The 10,559-nt window shown below is 41.0% G+C and overlaps 1 protein-coding gene and 1 pseudogene across 1 annotated transcript; both read left to right on the top strand.

Annotated features, from left to right (window-relative positions):
• The first annotated feature begins 1,587 nt into the window (after nucleotides 1-1,587).
• Nucleotides 1,588-2,879, top strand: LOC106813037. Its single transcript, XM_014817083.1, has 2 exons — nucleotides 1,588-2,012; nucleotides 2,258-2,879. The coding sequence occupies exons 1-2, from the start codon at nucleotides 1,606-1,608 to the stop codon at nucleotides 2,538-2,540; spliced, it is 690 nt and encodes a 229-aa protein (XP_014672569.1). The 5' UTR covers nucleotides 1,588-1,605; the 3' UTR covers nucleotides 2,541-2,879.
• Nucleotides 2,880-6,395: 3,516 nt separating this feature from the next.
• LOC106813036 lies at nucleotides 6,396-7,907 on the top strand (annotated as a pseudogene).
• The last annotated feature ends 2,652 nt before the right edge of the window (nucleotides 7,908-10,559 follow it).

Here is a 10,559-nt window from a genome sequence, read left to right as displayed (position 1 = left end):
TTTGCATTTGTGAAACAGAAGATGGACAATGGAAAGCTACTGTGCGATGTTCTCAAACAACAAGATATGCGTATCTTTTTTAGTGACCCATGTGACTCGAAGCTGATAAACATTTGCTATACCAATGACTTGAAGCACAGAGCAATCCAACGGATAGTTAAAAAAGAGCATCTGTTTTGCAAATATGTGTGCCTCCCATACAATGAAAGGCATATAATTTATCCAATGCTGCATGACATGGAGAAGCAGCAACATTAATACTTTTTGTATGTGTTTTTATATTTGTTGTTTTGTATTTTTATGTTTGTTGTGATAATGCTATATAAACATCACTGCCTTTGTGACTAAAATGTAATGTAAGCAATGTGTGTTGATGTAGTTAGTTATATCACATTTAACTAAATAATATATGTGACATGTTTATAACTTTACTGTTACAGTCTCAGCTAGCTCAGTCTGTTCTCACCATTCTTTCTATTTCATTGCAATCCATCCTTTTACTGGTTTTTTACATAAAATGTACACACAATTATTTTTTATTTTGTTTAAAATATTTTCAGCTCCTGTCCACAGGCCTAGTGACAGGGAACGAGAAGTCCGTAGCTTCTCAAGAGAAACGTCCCCTGAAACCGACCGTAGTGCATCTCGTTCCAGATCTGTACACAAGTCTAGTACGTAGGAATATATTCTCTCTATTTCATTGCAACCCATTCTTTTGCTGGTTTTTTACATAAAAAGTCAACAACATACAATAATAACTTGCCCATGTGGGAATAAGTTATATAAGACAGTGTATATTGTAAACGTACCACAGTTACAAAACCTAGTGCGCAGTTGGCTTCTGAACGAGGACGCTGCAGTCGGTTTTAATATACCTTATTTACAATATCATTTATTTTGTTATTTTGTTCGAAATATTTGCAGCTCCTGCCTACAGGCCTTTTGCTGGTTTTTTACATAAAATGTACATCTGAAATCAACAACATACAATAATAACTTGCCCATGTGGGAACTAGAAACGAGCAGTTGTCGCCAACTACATGTATCCCCCGTGATCTAGTATGAATGGAATATCTCTGTAAGGACGTAGAAGACAGGTAAAGTTAAATAAGCCACAAAGACAAAGGTTTGTTAGACAACTGGTCTGCCTCAGATGTGCAAGTATATGGAATCTGGTTACCCTAAGAGGCCGAAGAGGAAATGTAAGTCGACGGTCAAGGTCAAACTAAGGTCAATGGCAGTGGTGGTTTTGGTATGCGACAGACCTTCTCCCCAAGATGTGTAAGTATACCAAGTTTGGCAGCGCTAGGTGAATTAGGGGCCGAGCTACAGAGCAGAAGGGAAATATGATCAAGGTCAAAGTAAAGCTGAAATAAAGGTCGCAGTGACCTGGTTTTTTGGTACTGTGCACACCTTCTCCCCAAGATGCCAAGGTGCATTATGGTAAAGCAAAGACGCCAATTGTTTTTGGTGTGGGCGGAGTCATCGTTGCCATGGTAACAACATTTTTGTGGAAATATTGTAGAACCTGTAACTTGTGCTGTTTTTATTATAGCAGGTCATTCCGTCGAGCAAATTAAGAAGGAGATTGGCCATGGCAACAGAATGTTCTCCCAAGCAACAGACGGAAGTAGCGACGAGGAGGACAAGTTTTTTCCCGTCCTAATTACACACGAGGACCAGACAACAGGGCTCATCACGACGTCATTTCTGGACATGCCAGTTGTAAATTCGGCGACGGGTGAGAACATTGCAGAGGCATTGAGAGATTCTCTATCTCAGTGTGATTTAAGCCTACAGCAGTGCTTGTCATTTTCATCCGACAACGCCTCTGTCATGACTGGCCGTCACAAGGGTGTCCTGGGCTATCTACACCAGCGGAACAAGGCGATCTACCTGATGGGCTGTCCCTGTCACCTGAGTGCCCTGGCCGCCAAGACAGGTGGGAAGGCACTGAAATCTTTTGACCCGGAGGATTTTGTCATCGACTTATTCTACCATTTTGATAAGAGGTAAGTACAATAACAATAATTCTATAAATGTTGTATACTTTAGCTTTAATTAAATCATGTTAAAATATAATATTTTGCCTCACTGTTAAATATTAGAAATATGTTAAAACTGTCATACTTAAAGTAGTTAATGGTTCAATAATTAATATATTTTCTGAGGTAATGTGCAGGACCATTTCCATATACATGTATAATATTATACTGATAAATATGCCGTCTTAGAATAGTTTTTGTTTTTGTTATAGTGCGAAAAGGAAGCATCTCCTGAGGGAGTTACTCGTCTTCTGTGATGTTTCTGTGCGAAAAGTGCTGAAGCATGTGTCCACCCGCTGGTTGAGCCTTCACAAGTGTTTGGAGAGGAGCCTCGATCTTTGGGACGGACTGCGCTCGTATTTCCTGACCCACTTCGATGATGACGGTGATGATGATGAGTATGACGACGCATCGCGAAGAGGGAAGGAGCCGCAGAAGCGGAAGAGGTATGTCACAATGATAGATATAAAACTGAATAAAGATAATGTATGCTGATAACTAAGTTATAGTGATGGTCTCGCTTCCATTAATGACTAAATATAAATAAATGTTTAAATATATTTTAATCAAAGGGAACCAAATAAAACTTCTATATTGTACATGTGCATATTCATATTTAGGTCTGAGGTTTGTACAGTGTGCACTTGTTTTCAGGACGTCCAAGACCAAAGGTGGGCCTCGAGAACAACGACTTGTGGCAGTCTTCAAAGATCCGACATCGCAGCTGTATATCCACTTTCTGCATGCTGTACTGCCGAACTTCGACGTGTTCAACACACTATTACAGTCAGAGGCCCCAATGATCCACAGACTGTACCCGTCGATGGTGAAGCTATATAGGGTATGTAGTACATGTATTTGTATAGTTTAAATAAATCACTTTAATATATATACTAATAACAAACAAACTCAGTATTGTAGTATTGTATGTATTGTAGAAATGTACATTTTTACCACCAAAAAGATAAAAATTAACTTGAGGCATATTGTTTACATTGTGTGAATCTCTCTCTCTCTCTCTCTCTCTCTCTCTCTCTCTGTCTCTGTCTCTGTCTCTGTCTCTGTTTCTGTCTCTGTCTCTGTCTCTGTCTCTGTCTCTGTCTCTGTCTCTGTCTCTGTCTCTGTCTCTAGTGGAGCTAATTTTAAAATTTTAAAATAGAGAATATCCACTAACTGTATCAGATATTCGTTCACTGGTATATCAATTTGCAGAGCGTAACGAGATCAAGCACCCATTTAGTACAACTGTACAAAAAGCCGGAAAGGATTGGTGGCAGGGGTTCCACAAAAAAACACCCTACTCTAACAATCAGGAAACCCCAACCATTGTCAGTTGCCCGTGCTATATGTTTAAACAAGCCTGTAGTGGAAGGTTTCTTTCATAACCTCGATGTGTACCAAGAATGTAACATTCATGGAAATCCTACTCGACTCTACAATTGCGATGAGACCGGACTGAGCCTGGTTCCGGGAGTTAAAAACATTGTGGGGAAAAAAGGAAACCGCTTATCAAACCAGATTACAAGTGGTGATCGTGGACAGTTAATGACTGTACTGTTTTGTGTCAGTGCTGCTATATTCCTCCTCTCGTAATCTACAAGGGTAAACGTATGGATGAGAGACTCAAACAAGGTTTTCCCCCTGGGTCTATGGTGAGACTGACCGAACGAGGTTGGATCAAAACTGAAGTTTTCCTTGATTGGATCGACCACATGAAAAGGAACCTAGGGGAACAAGATGGAAAACGTTCCTAATTCTTGATGGTCAGTCTACACATACAATGTCACCTGAGGTGTTACAAAATGCTGCAGATAATGGCATTAAACTGTTCAGCTTTCTTGCGCACACATCAAACTACCTCCAACCTCTTGGCCGGGTTCACTACAAACCACTCAGAGAATATTTCAGGGATTCATGCAGGCAATGGATGCGTGATCTTCCAGGACAATGTATCTCTCGCTATGAGTTTCCAAAGCTGTTCACACCAGCATATGATAAAACTGCTACTATTGCCAATGGGGTGAAGTCATTTGAGGCCACAGGGCTGTACCCACTGAATCTGGAGAAAATCCCAGATAACGCATTCATGCCTGCTGAAAATACAGCCCAAACACACATGGTAGATGATCAAGCTGGTGTGGATGATCAAGATGCTGATGACATTCCACAAAATGATGTAAACTCAACTGAAGATGAAATTGGGGAAAATGGAAATGACAGTGTAGACGACAGTGGAACAGTAGCTGGTGGCAATGACAGTGGACCAGTAGCTGGTGGCAATGTTGATCCACAAACACATACGGACACAGAGGAGGAACAGAATGTGCCAATGTGTCATTTAGGGATATCATGCCATCACCCAGAAAACTGTCCGGTAAAAAGCGTGCAAGAAATGTCTTTCCTACAGGCAATCGTCACCTGACAAGCCCTACATATTGAACTGACTTACAGGCAAATATGGATGAAAGAGAAAGAAAGAAAACTGACAAAGAAAATGAGATGGAACGAAAGAAAAGATGGAACTACAGAAAGAGAACAAAAAGGCTGAAACAGCAGCAAGAAAATCTCAAAACGAAGGAAAAGGAAGCAGAAATGTAGCTGGCAGTGAGCGGCAAGCAAAAGCGAAAGAAAACTGTTACTGTTGTAAATCGCGATGATCCTGAAAACATTTGTGGGGTCTGTAGTAGGAATTACTATGATGATGATAAGGATGACCATGAAGATTGCATACAGTGTCCACGATGCAAAGTATGTATGGTTTCATGAAACATGTGGTGGAGTCTTTGGCCGACAATACTATGCCTTCATTTGCGAGGAATGTGCTGGTTGAACTCTGATATAATATATTGAAGCCAGTTATTGATTAGTTATACATTTTTAGTATGTTCATTGCTCTGTTGTGTTTTTGTTTATGGTTTAATAACATTGTTCTGTTATTGTCTATTGTTTAATTAAATTTCTGTCTAAGAATAAGTGTTTCTACACATTTTCGTAGTGTCCCAAGGGTGCGGGTCAGATGGTCCATGGATGTTTTTATCAAAGTTTTTTTTATACAATGCTTTGGCCCAAGCGGCGAGACACTGTGTTCCGCGGAACCCTTGTTAGTGAGCAGGTAATTACTATTTTCCTTTGTTGTTGCCCGCCGCACACGCATGTTTTAGAATGAATTTCACGGCATGGGTTTTATCAGTGTGTAACTGCATCGGCAGCTGCTTTTGCAAGTCATTATATAATATTTAGGAAGTTCTTCAATAGTGTTTCTATATTTCAGTGGTTCCAATTGTGAAAAGGAGGAAACATTCTCCTGTGCCGGACTCCAAGAAGAGGAGAATGGAGGAAGATAAAGGTAATATGCTAAATAATATGTTTGATACCACTTTGTATTGCCTTTATCTACAATCTTTACCATACACAAATTACCATGTCCATCTGTTCTGTTAAAAAGTCTCTGTGAAATCTGATATGCACTGCATATGAATACAAGTACTGTAGGACCCTGGTTATCTGCGGATTGTGGGCGACACATTTCATAAACGCGTTATGAGCGAGGTCGCGGATAACCGAGAGGGGCTTAGACTCTAGGCCCTGTGGTAGCACCCCGACACTACTGATAAGTCTATAGACCGTGAAGTTGCGCCTGATCAGAAATCTGTATTGTTCGTACACAAATAAATAAAGACTTCTTTAGCAACTGAGTTGTGTCAATTTTATTTCCTTTTCATTACAACCCAGAGTGACATTCGCACTGCGTCTGTTAATCTGATGTCATGAGAAATAAAATTTTCGAGCAGTGGGAATTAAGACAACGGGCCGGGGAAGAAAATTATTATTATTGTCTTGCGATAGGCTAGTTTCCATGGCTCTCATTCCTTACCTTCAAAGATTCGCGATAAGCTTGAGTGTAATCTATCATCAACAATTATCAACATTCAAATTTATGTATTACGAGTAGGCCTATCACATTTCGTTTGAGAAAAATCACTTCATTTTCTCTAGAATTGTTTGGACAGGAAATGAATTTGTAACAAACCCGCGAAGTGTTCTGATTGGCTCAATGAGCCCATGTGACGCCGAGCCGACACTCGATTCGAATTTACGCTTGGCCGGCCTTGTATCGCGCTAGACCTATCATACAGTAGGCCTATGGGCTATATCTAGAACAAAACACCTCGGTTATATATATATATGTATGCATATATATATGGTGCATGAGCAATATGGACGCCATTACGATAACAGCTTTAGCTTCTTTCTTCTCAGATGAGCCGAAATCACTGCAACGAGGGGAAAACCACTACAAATCGGACCATGTAGAGAAATTTGATTATTTTTCAGGTGAACTGCGAGTTGTTAGAGCCAGCATGAAAGACAAAAGTTACAACGTTGTGGTAAGTTTTGTAGTTCACGAAGAAAAATTCATGTCTTCACATGCACTGTAGTCCCAATTCGCGCATATTTGTGTTTGTGCAAAGTATAATCAACGACTTTCGGGCTTTTGAACGCTTTGCAAAGTTTGTGACACGAACTACGTGATTTGTTTCTTGGTTTGAATTCTAACGCATTAAACATGATGCATGAGACAACCATTAAATTATCATTTAGTCCATGCATATCATAAAAAAATGTAGGAAAGTACAAGATCGAAAGCCAGTTGGTGCGTGCATGAACACAAATAATTTACCAGGTGCAGGAGTACAGTCTACAGAGTACAGTCTCAGACACGTAGGGTAACCATAATTTATCAATATGCTCTGTATGTTCTTGGCAAGAAATCGTTACAAAAAGTCTTTTATTTCTCAAATTAAATTGTAGGTACAGCTGGGTGAGAAAAGCATCACCTCGTCAAGGTGCGACTGTCCGCGTGGTCGGTACAAGTGCAGCCACGCAGCAACCCTTATCACCTTCGGCATCCACAACATCAGCCGGACAGACGTGGAATGCCAGTGGCGTAAGGTGAAGGGACCAGCAACCGTCAAATCTGTCGATGAGATGTACCCGACGCCAAAGGACTATAACCCTCTTACAAGAACTGTTACCGATGATGACCGCAACTTCGCAACGAACTAAAGACTTGTGGCCAATTCACCGGGATGTACTGGCTTTTATCCCCAGAGCCTGATGTCCAGCCATTACCAATTCCTTCAGTAGAAGAACTGATTCTTTCGCCACCCTTTGTCAACCAGAACCTGAATGTAGATTTTCTTCTAGACAGACTTAAGATTTCTGAGGATCAACAGCGAGCTGTAGAGCAAGCAACAAAGGGCCAGCGAGACAACCCTGTGTGGCATCAACTGAGGAAGGGACGGTTAACTGCGAGCAATTTTGGCGTTGTGCTGAAAGCGAAACGTGTCACCCCATCTCTACTCAAACGGCTAATGGGGACCTACGATTTGAGCGGCGTCCAAGCCATCAACTGGGGCATAACCCAAAAGGAGGAAGGAATCAAAGCATTAAAGGCAGCCAAGCAGTGCGAGGTGGTTGACTCTGGACTCTGGCTGTCCCGGTCGGGAGTACTGGGTGCCTCTCCTGATGGACTTGTTGGAGGATGCCATCCTGGAGGTGAAGTGTCCGTTCACCTAGCGGAATGCAACAATCGCAGAGGCGGTCGAGAGGAAAGACTTCTACATAAAGAAGAATGAAGAAGGGGGCTACAAACTTCAGGAGACCCACCAATATTGGCATCAAGTTCAAGGACAGCTCCATCTGACGCGAAGGGACCTTTGCTACTTTGTTGTGTGGACAACAAAGACAGCACTCATCCTGAGCATCAAGAGAGATGCATCCTGGATCGACAATCTAGAGTTCTTGGAGAAGTTTCATCGAGAACAGATTCTCCCTAGACTGTTGAGTGGCGATGAGTGATAATCTCTAGATATTATAAGAACTTTTTTTTGTAATTCCATACAATATAATGATTGTCTTCATTCTGCAGTGAAATGTTAAGGATTTTCCATGCCAATTAATATTTCTATAGTCATTATAGTGTTCACGTTCTGAATATATACAATATTATTCTTACAAATACTTTAGCCTAACACATTTGTATTTTAAGTAGAATTTTTAATTAATGTTTAAAATACAGAATAATCCTTAAAATTGTGTTTATTTTTCCTGATTAGTGTTTACGGAATTTACATATTACAACTACTATTGGATAATCAGAGATAATGAAATTACTTGATAATTCTTGAAAGAAGATGCTTTTTTATTTTGTCTATTTTTAACCCATTTTGTTGCAAAAAAAGTAATATTTAGATTATAACCAAACCATTAATCTACGCAAATGCATCTTGGAATATTGTGAAACCTGTGTTTAGTGGAACAACTTAGTTATACGATTCTGGTTATTTTTGCCTCGCATGTACTTTTTGATCATTTGTATTTCAAATGATTTCCCTACTTAGGAAGCTTTACGTTCAGATTTGAAATGTTATTCATGTCTCATGTTGTGACAGATTACATGCAGGGTTGTTGACATGTGTTGTTATTTGTTAATGAATTTCAGAAATAGTTATTATCAACTCGCTCAATAAAATCATTTTGTGACTTTGAGATCTCTGTTTCAGCCTTTATAATCGATTGTGATGTTAAGAATGAGTTGTGTTTGCAATAGTGCATGTGTTGTAACTTGTGACAGTTTTGTGTTTCATGTACATGCTTCCATCTTATAAACTTGACTGTGTGTCCGTTTGTTAGCAGGTGTTTTGTGTTTGCTTGTGTCTTTCATTACAATTAAATAGAACAAAATCAGATTAGCAGTGCAACATCGTCATAAAGAGCTCTGGGAGGTTCTGCATTAGAGCTCATTGCATAGAGTTGCGATTAATCAGTCTGAAAAATGTGCCTAATAACGCAAATCTCATTGGCGGAAATGCCAATATTTCTTGCGATTGATCGCAGCACCCTCAGATATAACAAAATTCCCAAGTTCCTCTTATAACAAGGTTCCATTGTGATTAATATCTAGGTATAAATTTGCAAGACATTAATTCTCTATTTCAGAGGAACCTCTGTAATACTGGTTATTACATTACTTATCCTATGCGTATATTCCTATGTGCGATACCGCACGTAGATATTTGCTAATTAATTAAACCACTCACGCTTCAATAAACTCAAGAATCACAGAGATCATAGATAACACACGTGTACTTGCACACGTACGCACGCACGCACGCATGTCTACGTGCATATGCACACGCACGCACACACGCACGCACGCACGTTTACATACACATGCACGCACGCATGCATAATAAATCTTCTCTCTCTCTCTCTCTCTCTCTCTCTCTCTCTCTCTCTCTCTCTCTCTCTCTCTCTCTCTCTCTTTAATATTCCCAGCATTGTTACATTCTGTTCTTGTGTTCACAGAGCATCCTGTCTTGCCTGGTGTGCCCGCCTGCCATGCAGGGCGACGGAGACATTTTGGCCGTCGACTTCACGAGTGCCGCAGTTCAGAAGTCCGACAAAGATCTGTTTGTTGGCTATTCAGCCATGCAGCTCATCGTCAAGAATGATTTGGAGGGGACCACTGGTGTGTCCAAATTTCGATCGGAGGTTCGAGGTTTTTACCTAAATGTTCTCGGCTACATGAAGACGAAGTTCCCGATGTCCGACCCTCTGATCAAACATGCAGTGGTTATAGACCCTGCATGGCGACAGACCACCTCCATGCAGGACTTGATGTCCATTGTGGAGCAGCTCCCTGCATGTGTCACACCACCCGAGACCAGGGATGCTCTGAGCATGGAGTTTTGTACCTATCAGTCCGCTGGTGTGGCCGACCTGCCAGTGTTTGACCCGGAGGAGCGTGTGGACGTGTTTTGGACAGCCATGGAGAGAATGAAGGACCCAGCCACCAACCAGCCCTCGTACCCATCCCTCTGCAGACTGGCCAAACACCTGTTGATGATTCCACACAGCAATGCCTATTGTGAATCCTTGTTTAGTATGGTGCGAAAGATCACAGCCGACCAGAGGAGTAATTTGGGTCGAGGGAGAGAAGGTCACGCTAAATCCAGTGTGTACCAGGACTGCCACAGTATCCGTAACACACTGTGTGGACTGTTGGCAGGGAAGATCAACATCTTTAAGAAAGACGGATGCACCTGCTATACCTGGAAGCCTGAAGACAGCCTTGTGAAGAAGGCCAAGTCTGCCACTTACCAGGCATTAAATGGCTAGTGAGTGTCAGTCAACAAACTGAACTCTGTGTACATTTTGTAAATACATGTATATTAACTGTAGAATTAGTGTGACATGTGAGTGAAATCCATGTATGTACATGTAGTGACACTGTGTGTCATGACACTGTGTGTGTGTCATGACACTCTGTGTCTGTGTGTCATGACACTGTGTGACATGAGTAAATCCATGTATGTATCCATCTTATTTTTTTCATTTTATCTCTAATAAATGATGTATTCTATTGCAGTCCAATTACTCCCCAGAATGCAGGAGAAGGCACCATTTAGCACCATTTTTTGAAAATTTTCCTGGGGGGAGCATGCCCCC

Source organism: Priapulus caudatus, unplaced genomic scaffold (genome assembly GCF_000485595.1).
Source record: "Priapulus caudatus unplaced genomic scaffold, Priapulus_caudatus-5.0.1 Scaffold717, whole genome shotgun sequence".
In the NCBI taxonomy this organism is placed as follows: domain Eukaryota; kingdom Metazoa; phylum Priapulida; class Priapulimorpha; order Priapulimorphida; family Priapulidae; genus Priapulus; species Priapulus caudatus.
The sequence above is the reverse complement of the archived record's forward strand: the minus strand, read 5'-3'. Positions and strand labels throughout refer to the sequence as shown.

What these genes read in the sequence shown, in the direction of transcription:
- LOC106813037 (XM_014817083.1), top strand. Translation starts at nt 1,606, where the DNA reads ATGTTCTCCCAAGCAACAGACGGAAGTAGCGACGAGGAGGACAAGTTT. An exon ending in TTCTACCATTTTGATAAGAG is followed by an intron (nt 2,013 to 2,257) that starts GTAAGTACAATA and finishes TTTTTGTTATAG; the next exon opens with TGCGAAAAGGAAGCATCTCC.